At 46.5% G+C, this 19,116-nt stretch overlaps 1 protein-coding gene across 1 annotated transcript in view; it reads right to left on the bottom strand.

The window, feature by feature from the left end:
• Positions 1–18,139, bottom strand: part of LOC139226155 (eosinophil peroxidase-like) — an 85,156-nt gene extending 67,017 nt beyond the window's left edge. The window contains exons 1-4 of the mRNA XM_070856795.1: positions 17,784–18,139; positions 14,684–14,757; positions 13,491–13,589; positions 4,764–4,857 (exon numbers count right to left, since the gene is read on the bottom strand). Of these exons, the coding sequence (XP_070712896.1) occupies positions 4,764–4,857; positions 13,491–13,589; positions 14,684–14,757; positions 17,784–18,139 (623 nt within the window). The remainder of the gene's footprint in view (positions 1–4,763; positions 4,858–13,490; positions 13,590–14,683; positions 14,758–17,783) is intronic.
• Positions 18,140–19,116: the final 977 nt, after the last annotated feature.

Raw genomic sequence — 19,116 nt, 5'->3', positions numbered from 1 at the left:
TTGCATTGACTCTGGAGTTCTTCTCAGGTGAAGTGACCATCTCAACAGACATATTTTCAAACTCTGGACTATTGGGGGTTTACTCTCGGTGTATTTTAGTGAGGAATTTATTGCTTCTGATCAATTGCTATTCTACTTTAATTGCAATGGGGCCAGCCATTTTTCAGCCTGCATCAATTAATACGCAGATGCTGCAGAGTGCAGATGGCTCAATGTGTGATGCACATCACAAGGTGCCCAATTTAAGACGTGCAAAAATGAGGAGGAGGGCCAGACCATACACACCCCACACGTACAGGGAAAAGAGGTCTTACCGCGACGTGTCCGAGCACACCTGCCTTCGGAGACTGTGCTTCCACAAGGTGGTGATCAATGAAATATGTGAGCTCATCAGGCCAAATATGCAGCCTGCCATCAGGACATCAGTGTCGATCGAGGTCAAGGTCACCGCGGCACTGTCTTTCTACGCATCCGGTTCCTTTCGGGCCTTCGTGGTCATGATTTGCCCTCTGTCTCACCATGCAACCCATCGCTGCATTAGACAGGTTACAGAAGCCCTGTACACGTGAAGGATGGGCTTTATCAGCTTCCCCATGACCATGGAGGCTCAGACTGACAGGGCTGGAGCATTCTATTGCATTGCATTGCTAAGTTCACCAGGGTGCAGGGAGCAATACAGTACACTCACATCACCATGCAGCCATCTTCTGGGGATGCAGAGTTTTTCGTGACAGAAAAGGATTTCACTTCCTGAAGGTCCAACTAGTTGTCGACCAAAACCAGAGCATAATGGCAGTGAATGCCTAATGTCCGGGCAGCTTCGATGAGGCTCACATCCTGCATGAGAGCGCTGTCTCTAATATCTTTAAGAGTCAGCCACAAGGACAATGCTGGATGTTTGGTGATAACCGATATGGCCTAGCCACCTGGCTGATGACCCACCTGCATTACACCCACACCGAGGCCGAGAAGCGATACAACCAGAGACACGTGCAATGTGGTCCAGAAAACAATAACTGTACTTAAGCAGCGCTTCAGATGTCTGGACCACTCAGGAGGGGAGCTACAATATAACCCTGAGCAAGTAGGTAAATTTGTGGTCGTATGCTCCATGCTGCACAACCTGGCTGTCAAGAGGGGCCAAGAATTGCCAGAAGGGACTGATGCTCCACCTCAGGAGAGAGAGGAAAAGGAGGACGCTGACCTAGGGCCAGCCAATCGGGCTGGCTATGCAACCATGCCCACGCCCCCTTCCAGATTGCAGGAAAGGGCCCGTGGTGGCTACATAGCTGCAAGGCTCTTATATGAGGAGCGGATATCTGAACGATTTGCCTGAAAGAACGTTGCTGTGAGTGACAATGCTGACACATTGCTGTGTATATGCAGCTCAGACATCAATGGTGCCCAACAACTTGGTGGCAGTTAAAGTTTATGTTGATTGAAGTTAAGTTTTATTTAACCCTTTCATGTTAAGGAATCACCAGTGTGTAATGGTCCAGCTATCTGAGACAATGCGCAACAAGGTTATGTTCAATAAAAAAAAATCATACCGACATTGGTCTGAAATCATAAGTATCACAGCCAATAACACCCAACCCCCGCCCACACCCCACTTTTTCCACCATTGACATCAATCAAATGTTCAACATGTCCAGCAACACAGAATACAAATGCAAAGCAGGAGGGTGGTCCCCTCCCCCCATACATTACAACAAATTCCATATACCCAGATGGAGATATTAGACAGCCATCACCTGCGGACATGCACCTCACTTTCCTTCCCCCCCCTCCTTTTTCTCCCCACTTCCACCCCTTCTCGTCCTCGCTCCATGGCGCCTGGCCAAGGAGCTTCTCAGGCGGTGCCTCATTGGGGGGGATGAAGGCAGAGGCAGTGGTTACACAGGTATGGGAGTGGTTGGTGCCGAGGGGGCAACATTCTCTGATGCAGAAGCAGGATCTTGGTCCTTCCTCTCATCTATCATTCGCGGTGGTGGTGCGGAACCTAGGGGTGGAGTGCCACGCTCTAGGACCACTGGGAGGCCTGTGCCAGCAGTATTCCTGGCTATCGCATCCAGGGCCTCCGCCATCCGTGGAACGTACTCAGTCATGGTGGCCAACTGTCAGGATATGCCCCCCAATGCTCCGATGAGCTGGTCACCAATATCTACAGTCCTTCTGGACAACTGTACCATCTCTCCGCTATTATGTGGCACTCGTGGACCAGACCTGCCAATTCACGAGGCCTCCGCGGGGTCGGCGCCATCCTGGGGACAACTGGGGTGCCCTGTGGCGAGGTGCTTGGGGCTGGTAACTCCAGAGTGGAGGCGGGAATGACCGGAGGACCACTAGATGGTCTTGAGGTGGAATGGCTTCTGGAGCGTGGCGATGCAGGCTCCTCGAAGTCCGCGCTCTCATCCATGGAGATCAGACCCAATGGATTGATGGGCGAGAATCGGAGCTCCTCAACAGATGTAGGATCGTCTGAAGAGTCGGGTCCCATGCCCCCACCTTCTGGCCTCTGTGGTCTTGCCTGGGGCCGCGCTGCTGGCTCAGCTGCAAAACACAAATTAGGTTATTAGAGGAGAAGGGGGTGCTAGGGTCACAAGGTGAGTCCAGTGCTACACACAGCATATGCACGACAAAAGCAGCACCGGTCTCAAAATCATCACAGACATCACATTTCATGACCATGAACACATTTGCATTGCAATGATTTTCATTAGGCCAGCATTATTTCTAGGACAATTTTAGAAATCATCTATCATATATGATTGTTCGGATATGAGTATGTGTGGCATCTATTGACTTTATATCGCACAATGGTGTCAACTTTACTCATGTGGCATCATTTCGGGTCTGCAGATGCTTCCGTGGCTGTTCGGGTGTGCTTCCCCACGAATGTGAGCACCCGCTCCTGCATGTCAGTGATGTCGCTGGGGACAGGTGGCCCCCCACCCGTTTGCCTCTGCACGGATCTCATCGTCGATAGCTTCTTCTGTAAAAGGTGACAGGACGACATGGCATGAGCTCATTGCGTGATATCATTGCTAGGTACTGTCACAGAGACTGATACAACACATAACCGACAGATGTAATCATGATTATTATGATAATTATCATTCTTTACCTAAAAACGTGCACTGTGACCACAGGCTTTGAGTAAAACATTCCCGGTTTTGCTAATAGTCACTCATGACTTAGAAATCAAATAATATAAATACATAAGTACATGTAAATAAATGTAATACTTACTCTTGCGGATCCCACAAGGTCGTTCCATCATTTGCGGCATTGGTTGCCCTCACGCACCTCGTTGGTCTCTGACAATACCAGCTCTGCTATCTCGGTCCATATCTTCTGGTAGGCCTTTGGAGTGGGCTTTCCATGCCCTCCGTGTGTCAAATCACCCCAGCATAACTCGACCTCCTGCAGGAGGGAGGCATTTGCCTCGTCCGAGAACCTCCTCGCTCTTTTGCGCCCTCCAATGTGCTCCTCTCCCACCTCACTGCTCTCTCCAGCGTCAGTCTCCATAGCGTGCTGTGAAGTCTCCTACTCTCCCTCCATTATAGGCCAAATTCGAGCAAATATGTGGCTGGTAACAGCTAATTTTTATTTCCCTATTTGCTCTAAACTCTCCCTCCTTCCTCCCAAAACAGCCATATCACACCCACACACGCTTTCAGTCCCTCTCAGCTCCCTCTCTCTGTCTCCTCTTCTGCGCATGTCATGATGACCCTTGACCTCCTGAATTGTGGGAATCGAGTGTTGCCATGCTTTGCTAAGGGCGGCGACACTTACGGCAGAAGGTCAGCGAGATTTACCGCCATCACCCATTTCATATCGCTTGCGGTAATGCCCAATTTCAAAAATGGAGACTAGGTGCTTTGAGAATGGGCGGGAAGCTGGTGATCTGAAAACCCATTTTTACTGTCCACGCCGGAAATAACGCCCATTTTTAGGCTATACGCACAAAAGTGTAAAATCTAGCCCTGGTCTTCTAATGAACTAACACAAATGTGGTCCTCCTTAATTTATAATAATTCGATGAACTGAGCCATTTATAAAGAGCCCAGTCTGGCAATGTTCGAGACTTGGGGTCAAAATTTGGTTACGCCTATTTAGGGGCAGTAACCAAGGCGGGACTTCCTGTGCCTGGCGCGGAAGTCCTACCGCGGCCGCGAAATTCCGGTTACCGCCCCTCCGGGAAGTGGAGCGCAATGTCGCGCATGCTCCACTTCCTTGTGTGAGTTCGGGGGCGCATCCCGGGTGGACCACAGAGCGCTATGCAGCCTCTCCGCATAGTGCTGACCCGTTTCAATGCCCCTCCCATTCTGTTAAAGTGAAAGGACGATGCGAGCTCCACGGGTCATTTGATGGCCTCCACAGGGCTACAAGGGTTAAGGGGTACCATGGCCTCAGCCCGGCATCGAAACGGAGAGCCGGGTTGCACGATTGTGGCGCGAACCGAACAGTCTAACCAGTAAGGGAGGAAAATAAAAGATGGTGGTGCGCGACATGGTGCATCGCCCCGTGATGGGTTGCTGGCCCAGTTCGCGATCCGTGAGACCATGGTGGCCTCACAGGGAGCTAGCCAATTACCATAGTGGCGCGGGGCACTACCACATTCAAAGGTGCTAGTAGCACGCCACGCCCCTCCCCCCTCCGCGGCTTGGGCGAAAACTCTTTCACACCCCGTTAATGCCCCCCCCAGAGGTGCTAACGACAGGCACAGAACATGTGAATTTTGGCCCTAAAGAACCTACCAAGCTCTGGTCTCCTTATAGGCTTTGTTCACGAATTCAATGGCTTCATGTACAGCTCTTTGTACAAACGGACTGCCAAGGGGTTTCTCTTCATCTGCAACAGAAGCACATTTTTGAAATGACTTTACATTGAGACATATGGTGTAAATGGTGTCACGAGATACATAGATGGATTTCTGGAGATAGATTGGATTGAAGGATTGAATTAAAAGGTGAGTACGTGGAACTGATCTGTCAAAGAGGGACTAAAAGCCTTTTACTGAAACATTTTTACCGAAACATTTTTACCTTCTTCCTTATGTTCAGGGTTGGAAAATGAAACAATGCAACTGGGGGAACAAGCGCCATCGCTCAAGACAATGGAAGAAGACACCTTAGGTATCATAGGCCGACAGACAGGAGAGGCTGTGGGAGAGAGTTAATTAAGGTGACATTTAAAGTTTATAAAGATTGAGCAAAATCCATCATCGGCAGTCTCAGCTTCATGCACTTTCTCAAAGTATTGCCATACACTTATACTAAACAACTATTTGTTTAAGGGAAAATGACATTAATTTGCACAACTAAACAAGCTCATCTGTGTTTCACATAATAGCGGGTGCCTAGCAGGAAGATGCCAGAGACTTTAGTGACATTCAGGAACATCCAGATCCACTAGCCTTTGCCACTTGTTTACCAACTTCATCATGGCATCTTACCTGTGCAAGCATCAGCCTGGAGACACCCACTTGGGTGGAAGGAGCGACACTGCGTAAAGTACTGAGCGTTAGTTAGAATGGAGCTTGGGAATGGAGGAGTGTTGTTCCCCCAAGGAGGGTGAAACAATAACTGCCTGTGCTGTGGAGCTGCAGGACCCAGATCTCTGGCCACACACAGGCTATCAATTGCTTCCTGCAAATGTAGGAATGCTGCTAGTTTCTAGCAATAGCTTTTTTTTCTCTTTGTTTATTTGGTTCCAGTGGGAAGATACGTGTGCAGCCCTTCATATTTTCTTGATGCAATGCTGAGCAGCTGCCTGACTAATAGGGCAAATGACCAGATGCTGCCTGGAAGGATCCAGATGCAAATTAAGTCAACTGGTGACCTTGACTGGTGCAGACAGTGCTGTTCTTCGGTTTGAAATGAGATGCAGCTCTTCAGTTGTATTGCTTCTGAGGTACGTATAGGGAAGAGATGCCTCCTGTGCTGTCTCACTCTCAGATCACACAAGCTAGGGGGCGGAAATTGCCCACTGCCCGAAATGAGGTGCACCTATCGCTTTTTGGCATAATTACCGCCGCAATGGATGTGGCAGCCGTTAGAGCGGCACGGTATTGGTGGCAGGAATGGGCTCTTTGCAGCAATGTGGGGACCGAGTAGCCAATCAGGCCATGAAATTCAGCTGATGTCCATTTACTCATAATGAAGCAGCTGCACTTAAAGGGCATTGTACGATTGCTGAGCAGCAGTCCTGGGGTGGCGAAAGGGAGTCAGCAGCCAAGTGCAGAGTGGGTAGCCCTCGTCTCCAAGGAGCCAGCCGCAATCTTGGTTTGGCCCAGCAAAGACGCCTGGCACACTGGTCTGCCGCAGGATGAAAGCATCATGGCTGCTTCCAGGATATCGGGCATCAACTGGTCGCACACCAGCTGGACATTGAGGGAGTGGAATCCCTTGCAGTTATGGAAGATCTCGGGATTGTTCTATGGTGCCCTCAATGCGACGTGCCCTGAAACCTGGGGAAACCGGCTATCCTCACGAATCCGGTCTGCCGCTCCAACTGCTTGTCCCTGCTCATCGGGAAGGATATGTAGTCCCTCCTCCTCTTATTCAGAGCATCTGTCACCTGACGGATGGAGCTATGTGCAGTAAACTGGGAGATGTTCTAGATGTCTGCTGTTGCAGCTTGAAAAGATCCAGTCGCATAGAAATTGAGTGCTATGGTGACGTTTGATGTGACGGTCAGAGCTGTCCTCAACCTTGTTTGAGGTTGCAGGTCTGGCTGCAGGAGATTGCACAGCTCCATCACGATGTCCTTGCAGAATCACAGCCTCCAGTGACACTGGTCATCAGTCAGGTCCATGTAGGAGAACTGCTGTCTGTAGACTCTTTGACGATAGGGCCTTCTGCCACCATGTCTATGTAGCGTCTTCCTCTGACATTTGCCTCATTGCCTTCTCCCTCCTGCTCTTGTTGGTCCTCACTCTTTGCAGCTGCCTCCTGTCCATCTGGCCCACTGTCGTGAGGGGATGTCTGCATACTTGACCCTCCTCCTGACGCCAGGCCCTTCCTGAAGTCCTTCCTAGAGCTGGTAATTGGGATTAAACTGGATGACCTTGTGTTGGACAGCGCAGATATAATGGTAAATACTGCAGGGAATCGAATATGGCCAGGATGATCTCCTGGACTAGTTTCGATTGCCTGGATAGGCGGAGAGGAATTTTCCCAGATTTTTTTCTCCCTAAATTGGGCTGGGTTTTTATCTGATTTTTGTCTCTCCCAGGAGATCACAGGGTTCCGATTGGGGTGGAGTGTGGAATGTTTTCAGTATAAGGGGTGTCGCAGTAATGTGAGGCGGACTGGGTGCTCTTTGCCTTTCCGTCATTGTTCATAGGTTTATATGTAACCTTCAGGGCTGCTGACCAAGGGCCGTGGGGCTCTCTGTCAACCGGCGTGAAATAGCCTCCTTCGCTGTAGATTTCTATATTTCTAGTGCACCTCACTGGGTCCAGCTCTGTCACCATCTCCATGGACCTTCTGCATGTTCCTCAGCCATGTGTGCTGCGTCCCTTGCCCGCTGCCTCTCCAGCCATTGGAGCTGGCGCCGCCTTCTCATGCGTGCCTCCCTGCCACGCACAATATGCAGGAGGCGATCTGCTGCCAGCACTGACCCCACTTAGTTATCCTCCACAAACCCAGCCTCCTCAATCACGGCTCTCTATTGTAGAGTATGAAGAGCCTGGGCCACTATAACTCAATCCTGCTGTCAACAAGGCCACACGCAATTGTCGAAAAAGTCCACAAAAATCTCCACGACAAGAATGCTGCTAGACGAAACACGCCTTTAAAAGCCACTGGCGGTCTTGAGCAAGCAGTGTGTACCGATCCAAAAACCTGTCGTCAGCACCAACAGGTGGCCAGAAGCCGATTTAAGCTGAATATAGCTTCCGGGGTGGGTCCAAGGTGGTGCGCGATCTGATGACATCATTAACGATGCATCTGCAGGAGTGGGGCGGAAGTGGGGGGAGCTGGGCAGATACCCACACCGCCGGAAAAACCCATCAGGGCAATGCTGCAAACGTCGGCCACCACGACTCGGCATCCATTCTGTATTGACCCGTGGCTGGCGCTTTCAGGCTGCTAGAGGCCTTATCGAAAGGGGCAATTTCGGCCTCTAGGTACTTCCATATTCTGATCATTTTCCTCTACACAGTACAAGGACAGAAGGAATCCCATTGGGAAATTCATGTGTCCACCAGGAGAATGGTAAAAGACATAACTGCCTTGAATTTTGTTTTCAATTTCGCTTCCTCCCCTCCCCTCCCCACTGTAAATTACCCCTCCTCCCCCTCCCCACTGTAAATTACCCCTCCCCCCACTGGAAATTACCCCTCCTCCCTCCCCACTTTAAATTACCCCTCCCCCCACTGTAAATTACCCCTCCTCCCCTCCCCACTGTAAATTACCCCTCCTCCCCCCACTGTAAATTACCCCTCCTTCCCCCCCCACTGTAAATTACCCCTCCTCCCCCTCCCCACTGTAAATTACCCCTCCTCCCTCCCCACTGTAAATTACCCCTCCTCCCTCCCCACTGTAAATTACCCCTCCTCCCTCCCCACTGTAAATTACCCCTCCTCCCTCCCCACTGTACATTACCCCTCCTCCCCCTCCCCACTGTACATTACCCCTCCCCTACTGCAAATTACCTCTCCTCCCCCTCCTCATTGTAAATTGCCCCTTCTCCCTCCCCACTGTAAATTGTGACTCCGCCCCCTTCCTGTTGTAGTTACAGTGAAGCTGCTCCCTCTCCCCAGTGGCCCCCAGTTAATTGAAGCCACTGACCCAGGTCTGTTTCTCCTGCTGCAGCAATACTTTACATTCAGTTAAAATTAATTTCAATTCAGTTAATTGATCTGTCCTTGGTTTGTCGGACCTGTGACCAGCTGTCAATTGAAGCCACACAGATGTGCCCTGCTCTGCTGCAGTCATTAGTTAATTGAAGACAGAAGTGACCTGCTGTCAATTGAAACCTATTCGAAAATAAGACCAAGAGCATTAAATCAGTCAATTGATCTGCTCTGCTCTGATGCAACTCAATTAGTTTAAAGAGTTAAAGAATAGCTTTTTTCATGGTAATCCCATTGCTGCTTGCGATGCTGGAGGATACCCTATTGCAGTCACGAATCGATTGCGCTGATTCATGGTAGACTTTACGTTCAGACTTATGCTGAAGAGTTTGCATGGAAACTTCAGGTTAACTTCACCTTGGCAAAACTGGCACAATGTCCAGCCTTCCTGGGCGCAATTTGCTGACAGCACCCCTAGCAGAAACTCTACGCTTCGCTATTCTGCATTTATCTCATGATTTATTTTAATGTAGGATGTAGAGTAGCCCTGATCATAAAGAATGGCATAAGGACAGTAGTGAGAAAGGATCTTGGCTCAGATGATCAGGAAGTAGACTCAGTACGGGTGGAGATAAGAAATAACAAGAGGCAGAAAACATTGGTGGAATTAGTTTATAAACCCCCAAACATTCACTATATCATTGGATAGAGTATTAATCAACAAATAATAGCTTTTAACAAAGGTAATAGAATAATCATGGGGGACTTTAACCTTCATATAGATTGGGCAACTCAAATTGACAAAGTTAATCTGAAGGACTAGTTCATGGAATGCATTCGAGATTGATTCCGTGATGTATTGTTCCAGGAAACTATCAGGGAACAGGCTATTTTATATTTTGTATTTGGTAATGAGACAGGGTTAATTAATAATCTCATAATAAAGGATTCTCTGGGGAAAAGTGAACATAATACGATAGAATTTCACGTTAACTTTGAGCAAAATTCTTAAGTCTGAAATGTTAATTACATAGGTATGAAGGGCGAGCCGACTATTGCAGATTGGGAAATTGAATTAAATGGTATGACTCTTAAAAGGCACTGGAAAACATTTAAGAAATATTCCAAAATTATCAACAAATATACATTCCATTGAGAAATAAAAACTCCACGGGAAATGTGATCCATTCTTGGCTAACGGAAGAAGTTAAGGATATTATTGGATTAAAAGAAGCAGCTGATAATGTTGTGAAGAAAAGTAGTTGGCATGAAGATTAGGAGAGCTTTAGAAATCAGCAAAGGATAATCAAAAAATTGATAAAAAGGGAGATAATAGAATGAGAGTAAACTAGCAAGAAATATTAAAACAGATTGTAAGAGCTTCTACAAGTATGTAAAAGGAAGTGAGCAGCAAAAGTAAGCATTGGTCCATTAAAGGCTGACAGGAGAAATTATTATGGGAATAAGGAAATGGCAGGGACTTTAAACAAATATGTTGTATCTGTTTTCACAGTAGAAGACACAAAATGCATACCAAAAATAGTGGGGAACCAAGATGCTAATAAAAATGAGGAATTTAAAGTAATTAATATCAATAAAGAAAAAGTACATGAGAAACTTTAGAAAATAATAATAGGATTGAGCAGAGTCAACACAGATTTATGAAAGGGAAATCATGTTTGATAAATCTGTTAGAGGTTTTTGAAGTTGTAACTAGCAGAATAGATAAGGGGGAACCAGTGGATGTGGTGTATTTGGATTTTCAGAAAGCATTTGATAAGGTGCCACAAGAGATTATTAAAAAAAATTAGGGCTCATGGGATTGGGGGTAATATATTAGCATGGATTGGTTAACAGACAAAAAACAGAGAGTAGAAATAAACGGGTCATTTTTGGGTTAGCAGACTGTAACTAGTGGGGTACCGCAAGGATCAATGCTTGGGCCTCAGCTATTCACTATCTATATCAATTATTTAGATGAGGCGACCATATGTATTAAGTTTGCTGATAATACAAAGCTAAGTGAGAATATAAGTTGTGAGGAGGCTGTAAAGAGGCTTCAAGGGGATATAGGCAGGCTAAGTGAGTGGGCAAGACCACAGCAAATGGAATATAATGTGGAGAAATGTGAAGTTATCCACTTTGGTAGGAAAAACAGAAAATCAGAGTATTTTTTAAATGGTGAGAGATTGGGAAATGTTGGTTCAGAGGGACCTGGGTGTCCTCGTACACAAACCACTGAAAGTTAACATGCAGCTACAGCAAGAAATTAAGAAAGCAAATGGTATGTTGGCATTATTATAAGAGGATTTGAGCCTAAGAGTAAAGATGTCTTATTGCAATTATATCGGGCCCTGGTGAGACCACACCTGGAGTATTGTGTACAATTTTTAGTCTTCTCAACTAAGGAAGGATATACTTGCCATAGAGGGAATGTAACGAAGGTTCACCAGACTGATTCCTGGGATGGGAGATTTGTCCTATGAGGAGAGATTGAGTAGACTCGGCCTATATTCTCTAGAGTTTAGAAGAATAAGAGGTGATGTCATTGAAACATACAAAATTTTTATAGGGCTTGACATGGTAGATGCAGGGAGGATGTTTCCCCTGACTAGGGAGTCTAGAACCAGGGAACAGAGTCTCAGAATAAGGGGTCGGCCATTTAGGACTGAGATGAGAAGAAATTTCTTCACTCAGAGGGTGGTGAATCTTTGGAATTCTCTACCCCAGAGGGTTGTAGATGCTCTGTCATTGAATATATTCAAGAAAGGGATTGATAGATTTTTGGATATTAAGGGAATCAAGGGATATGGGATAGTGCAAGAAAGTGGAGTTGAGGTAGAAGATCAGTCATAATCTTATTGAATGGCGAAGCAGGTTCGAGAGGCCGAATGGCCTACTGCTGCTCTTATTTCTTATGTTTGTAGCTAATGGAACTAAAAGCTGACAAATCCCCTGGATCTGATGGCCTACATCCTAAGGTTCTAAAAGAGGTGGCTATACAGATTGTGGATGTATTGGTTGTGATCTTCTACAATTCCCTAGGTTTTCGTACAGCTCCAGCGGATTGGAAGGTAGCAAATGTAACTCTGCTATTCAAGAAAGGAGTGAGAGAAAAAACAGAGAACTACAGGCCAGTTAGCCTGATATCAGTTGTCGGCAAAATGCTGGAATCCATTATTAAGGAAGTGGTAACAGTCTACTTAGAAAATCATAATATGATTAGGCAGATCAAGGGAAATCAAATTTATTAGCGATTTTTGTGGATGTAAATAGCAGTGTAGATAAAGAGGATGTAGTATATTTGGATTTCCAAAAGGCATTCGATAAAGTGCCACATAAAAGGTTGCTACACAAGGTAAGGGCTCATGAGGTTAGCGGTAATATATTAGTATGGATAGAGGATTGGTTAATGGACAGAAAACAAAGAGTAGGAATAAATGGGTCATTTTCTGGTTGGCAGGCTATAACTACTGGAGTGCCGCAAGGATCAGTGCTTGGGCCTCAGCTGTTTACATTATATTAATGACTTAGATGAAGGGACCGAATATAATGTATACAAGTTTGCTGACAATACAAAGCTAGGTGGGAAAGTAAGCTGTGAGGAGGACGCAAAGAACTTGCAAAGGGATATAGACAGATTAATTGAGTGGGCAATAAGGTAGCAGATGGTGTAAAATGTGGGGAAATATGAGTTTATTCACTTTGGGAGGAAGAATTGAAAAACAAAATATTTTTAAAATGGTGAGTAACTATTAACTGTTCAGAGAGATTTAGGTGTTCTCGTACAGGAAACAGCTAGCATGCATGTACAGCAAGCAATTAGGAAGGCAAATGGTATGTTGGCTTTTATTGCAAGGGGCTGGAGTACAAGAGTAAGGAAGTCTTACTACAATTGTACAGGGCTTTGGTTAGACCACACCTGGGGTACAGTGTACAGTTTTCGTCTCCTTATCTGAGGGAGGTCATACTTACCTTACGGTGTAACGAAGGTTCACTAGATTGATTCTTGGGATGACAGGGTTGTCCTATGAGGAGAGATTGAGAAGATTGGACCTAAACTCTAGAATTTAGAAGAATGAGAAGTAATGTCATTGAAACATAAGATTCTGAGGGGGATTGACAGGGTAGATGCTGAGATGTTGTTTCCCCTGGCTGGAGTGTCTAGGGGTTATAGTCTCAGAATAAGGGGGTGGACATTTAAGACTGATGAGGAGGATTTCTCTGCCCCAGAGAGCTGTGGATGCTGAGTCATTGAGTATTATCAAGGCTGAGATTGATAGATTTTTGGACTCTATTGTGTTTGGGCTGAAAGTGGTGTTGCGGTCAAATATCAGCTATGATCGATTGAATGGTGGAGCAGACTCAATGGGCCCCATGACCTGCTCCTGCTCCTAATTCTTATGTTATTATGTAATTGATCAGATTTTATATTGCAGGCTTTAATGTGACTCATTAAACAAACTTACCAATAAAGTCAATTTATTTTTTAAAAGCAATTTAAACTGAGAAATAAATGATGAATCCGTATGAATGCCAGTGAGAGTCAGGTGAAATCCGCCGCCCGCCCGCCTGACAATTCTATAACATTAACTGCTAGCTTTGCTGATCATGACCCAGAAATTCCTCTGGGGGTCTTCCCGCAGGCAATTGCCTCCTCGCTGGATATTTTTTACGAATTTACCTGGTGGTCTAGGAGGCACCCTGATTCCCAATGGGGAGGCCTTCTCCTCCCGCGCTCCCGTGCAGAGGGTCCCAATGCAGAAGATGCAGTCACGTGTGACTGCTCAACTAATCAGGTAAGTATTTCACAGGTTCCCATTAATAGCACTGAGACTCGCGTATCTACAAGTTCTCAGTGCTATTAATGGGAACGAAAGCAATCACATAAAATAATAAAAAATAAAAAACAGACCACACATATTTAAAATTAATTGAAATTAAAGTTATTATATCTTATAAAAATAAAATATTTTCCCGATTTTTAAAAAAGTTTTTTAATTATGGTTAAAAATAAACTTACCATAGTGGGGAGGGTTTTTAAGAATAAAATGTGTTTTTATAACTTTATTTTAAAATGTTTTTGTCTATTTTAAACACTTGTGCCTGTAAAAGTAAGCTATATGCCTGCTTTTTCAGGCGCAAGATTTTTGAGGACATTTGCTGGGCAAGATATCCGTAAATATTGGAAATCTTGCCCTGCAAATGTCCTCGCTCCCGATCTGCGGATGATCTGTCAAGCTAGAAACTTGACAGATCGGAAAAGCCGGTTTTCAGCGCATGCGCATTGCGCACTGAAAACCGGCTTTTCCAATGTCTTCCCGGATCTGTCGAAACTTCGTACAGACCCGGGACATCGGAATTCCAGCACCACTGTCTTTGCTTAAAACTTACTCAGCACCTGACTGTTAGCAATTTTATTTTGCATACCCAGTTGAGCAAAATTATGCATGTTGCTTAATATTGGCCTTTAAGAAGCTCGTCATTGTCATGAACAAGCTTTCTTTCTCTTTTAGTTTATCATCTGTCTCTGCACTCATCCTGCATCATGATCAAATCTAAGACAAGTGGGGAAAATGGAAGGAAAGTCCAATATCGCTTTTTTTCATCAGTTAACCAGGTCTACTTTTCTTTTGCCATTAACACTTGTGTATATCATGTCACAGAAAGTCTGCCCTGTATCTGAATGAGATCGACCACAGGAGCCAGGCTTAGGATATTCTACTCTTAAGATGAAGTGAAACAGATCTGAAGAGTCGGGCTCAAATCTCTCCTACTTCGTGAGATTACATGAGAGAGGTTTGAATTGTTGGGCTCAGTGTCTCCTGCTCGGTGAAATTACGTATTACAGATCTGAGGTTAGCTTCAGTCTCTTGCCTGCATGAACTCCTCCAGTCTGAAGCAGGAACAGTCCAGCGAGGAACATGCCCAGGGAGAACACATGCTCCATTCTGAAAAGACACATTTAGTACATGAGTCAGGGACTGAGCTGAGATGTCAGAGATATGTTAAAGTTAGAAGACTTAAACAACTAAGTATCACAGGCGTATACACCTACAAGAACACATAAACAGATACAGAGACAGACAGCCTTACATAGGGACGTACATTAACAAACACTGACACTCACATGCATGGAGACATGAACAGTCAGGAACAAAGAAACATGTGTATAAATAGAGACACATGCACAACATTAGCTTTCATCTTTCTCTATTAATCTCCAGAAATAGAAAATGGAATGTTCCTATTGCAGGATTTAACCTGACTCTTTAGACAAGCTTATCAATAAAGTCAATTTATTTTTTATAAAACCCTTTAATTAATGATGAATCTGTCCGAATGCCAGTGGGAGGCAGTTGAAATCCCCGCTGATATCCCCCAGCGATAGAGAATGCAGTTTAATAAACTAATCAAATTTTAAAGATAATGGTAACAATGAGATTTAGATAAACAGTCATGGGACTCTCGTCAGAATTAAAGGACATGGACCAAATGCAAAACCCAGCCAATTAATGAAGAAAAATACATCAAAATTGAACTGTACAATGAGACTTTTATAGACTACTGTGCTAATAGAGACTGTGATTTATATCCAAACTCTGATAACAGACACAGTGTGATTTATATACAAACTGTGCAAATAGAGATAATGGGCCCAAAATTGATGTATTCACCGCCCACTGCCGCCGACTGCCACCAACATTCCTCCTCAGGTTCTGCCCAGTGCCAGTTTCGATCTGGTTTGGAGCAGGCGGGAGGGGAGAGCCGCCGGGAACCGCCCGCTGACATCAGCGGACGGCCGAGTGGCGTAAGTTGACTCACGCCCTCTGAAATGCCAGATTGGTGCAGGTGGGAGTCAGTGGGAATCGGCGCCAGAACGGGGGTTGACCGCTGCGAGGAGGCTGGTCCGTACCCGACAGTCGGTCTGAAGAGCTGAAAAAAAAGGTGAGTAAACATTTTGTAATTTTTTTTCTTCAAGGCGACTAACGTGGATGGGGTCCCCTGCAGGTGCTCTGATGCTTTTTTTTTTCTTTTGATGCATTTTCTTTGCAGGGCTTTGCCCCTCTGTGGGCCTGACTCCATCCTCGGTGGCACTTGGGCGGCAAGCGCCTTTGCCGCCGAGATTGGGAGCTCCCGCTGGTTACTGCCCAGATTGGCGGCATAAGTCCCTCATTTGCCACCCACCGCCCTTAGAAGAACTTTTTTGACGAAAACCCCGCCCAAGGTACGGTCAGGTACCTCGGCGGCGATCGGCGGTCCTTTGGGCGGAATTTGGGCAGCCGGGGACCTTCACCAAATTCGGGCCCAGTGTGATTTATATACAAACTACTAATAGAGACAGTGTGATTTATATACAAACTGCTAATAGAGTCTGGCACCATTAGTACTAATTCTCAGGGATGCTCATACTGGCATCATGTAGGATCTGGGCTCTACCTTCTCCTCCACTTTGAACAACCTGGAAGACCGAATGAACAGAGGTTTCAATCACCTCACCGGCCTCCTGTGTGTGGGACTACCTTCGGGAGCAGAGGTCGGCACCGGGAGAGGCAGAGGTAGGGTCTGGAGGGAAACGGAGATCGAAACCGGAGTTCGGCATCGGAGGTCAGCACTGGAAAGGAACGGAAGTCAGAAGCGGAGGCCTGGTGAAGTGCTCCTATCCCGGGCTGAAAGGACCCCGCACCGCCCCGCTTCTATCCTGGATCGACACCGGCCCACTTCTATCCCGGGCCAAAAGGACTCCTGTTCAGGGCCTGTGGCCTACACCGGGACATCATCCAAGGTAGAGAAGTTTGGTTGATTAGTGTTCCTGCCACTACAGGACACCGGGAGTCCGACACACCAGGAACCAAACACCGGGAGTCCGACACACTGGGAACCAAACACTGGGAGTCCGACACACCGGGAACCAAACACCTAAGGCTAGAACCTCCACTTTTTTTGCCTGCTTAACGCCCACTTAATGCCCATTTAACTGCTGAAATGATGTATAATTCCCAGATATTGTCCATTTTGGTACAAAATGGAAACTGTCGGGCTTTTTTAGGAGACTTATCACCGAGCGTTATTTTCTCCATGTGCTTAACGGTGAGAAAAAATATACCGCCTGCCCACTTTTTTTGGCCGGAATCAGCAGAATGAGCGATTTCAACACCTATATTATTGCCCAGCATTACTTTCCACACAGACTTAATGCCAAGATTCAATAATAATGTCCAGCGACTGTTTTTTGTCATAAAGAGCATATTTACCCAAACTAGCGGCCATAGAGATCGCCCACCATCAATTTCACCACCTCGCACACATATCGCCCAGAACATCGCCCGCTCATAAAACCGCCCACAAAAAGTGGAACTATCCGTGACGGATGCCAGCGGTGTGGCTGGCATTTGTTAAATCCCACTCTTACGTGAGGAGCTGATATCGGAAAGATTTGTCTGGAAGAGCGCTGATGTGAGTGACAACGCTGACATACCACACCTTGATGCCAGTTAAAGTTTACGTTGATTGATAACTTGTATTTAACCCTTTCACAGTAAGGAATCACCAATGTGTAATGGTCTAGCTATCTGAAACAATGCGCAACAAGGTTATATTCAATAACAAAAGTTTAATACCAACATTGGTCTGAAATCATAAGTATCAAAGCGAATAACACACAACCCCAGCCCACATCCCACTTTTTCCACCATTGACATAAATCACATGGTCAACATGTCCAGCAACACAGAATACAAAGGCAAAGCAGGAGTGTGGTCACCAGCCCCCATACATTGCAATAAATTGCATACACCCAGATGGAGATATAACACAGCCATCACCTGCGCACATGCACCTCACTTTCCTTCCCCCCTCTTTCTTCTCCCCACCTCTATCCCTTGCCCTCCTTGCTCCACAGCGCCTGGCTGAGGAGCTCCTCAGGCGGTGCCTCATTGGGGGGGGATGAAGGTAGATGCATTGGTTGGATGGGTACAGGATTGGGGGTGCCAAGGGGACAACATTCTCTGATGCAGAAGCAGGATCTTGGTCCTTGCCCGCATCTGTCATTCGCAGTGCTGGTGCGGAACCTAGCGGTGGAATGGTGCGCTGTGGGACCACTGGGAGGGCTGTGGCAGCAGTGTTCCTGGCTATCGCATCCAGGGACTCGGCTATGCGCGGAATTTGCTTGGACATGGTGGCCAGGTTTTGGGATATGCCCTCTAAAGCTTTGAGGAACTGGTCACCAATGTCTACAGTCCTCCTGGACAACTGAACTATCTCTCCGCTGTCATGTCGTGCTCGTGCAACAGACCTGCCGTGTCCACGAGGCTTCCGGGGGGTCGACGCCATTGTGGGGACAAATGGGGTGCCCTGTGGAGAGGTGCTTGGGGCCGGCATCTCCAGAGTGGAGGTGGGAATGACCGGAGGATCAATAGATGGCCTTGGGGCGGAATGGCTTCTGGAGCGTGGCGATGCAGGTTCTTCGAAGTCCGCGCTCTCATCCATCGAGAACAGACGCAGCGGATTGACGGGTGACAATTGGAGCTCTTCAGCACTAGATGTAATAGGATCGTCCGCCGCCTCCTGACCCGTGTCCCTACGTTCTGACCTCTGTGGCCATGCCTGGGGCCACGCTGCTGGCTGAGCTGCAAGACACAAATGAGGTTGTTAGAGGAGAAGGGGGTGCTAGGGTGACAAGATGAGTCCAGCGCTACACACAGCATATGCACGACAAAAGCACCACCACTCTCAAAATCATCGCAGACATCACATTTCATGACCATCAACACATTGTGCATTGCAATGATTTTCATTAGACCAGCATTATTTCTACGACAGTTTTAGAAACCATCTATCATATATGATTGTTTGGATATGAGTTGGTGTGGCATCTATTGACTTTACATCATGCAATGGTGTAAGCTTTACACACGTGGCCTCACTTCAGGGTCTGCAGATGCGTCCGTGGCTGTCCGGGGGTGCTTCCCCATGAGTGCGAGCACTCACTGCTCCATCTCAGTAATGTCGCTGGCGACTGGTGGCCCCTCACCCGTTCGCCTCTGCACGGACCTTATCGTCGATAGCTTCTTCTGTAAAAGGTGACAGGACAACATGGCATGAGATCATTGCGTGATATCATTCCTAGGTACTGTCACAGACACTGATACAACACATAACTGACAGATGTAATCATGATTATTATCATTCTTTAAATAAAGATATACACCGTGACCGCAGGCTTTGAGTAAAACTTTACTGGTAAAAGTGCATGACATCACATCTGCTGCTACTGTTACAAATCAAATTATATAAATACATAAGTACAT

The sequence above is a fragment of the Pristiophorus japonicus genome, chromosome 16 (assembly GCF_044704955.1).
Source record: "Pristiophorus japonicus isolate sPriJap1 chromosome 16, sPriJap1.hap1, whole genome shotgun sequence".
NCBI lineage: Eukaryota > Metazoa > Chordata > Chondrichthyes > Pristiophoridae > Pristiophorus > Pristiophorus japonicus.
Note: the sequence above shows the minus strand (reverse complement) of the source record. Positions and strands in the feature narration are given on the sequence as shown.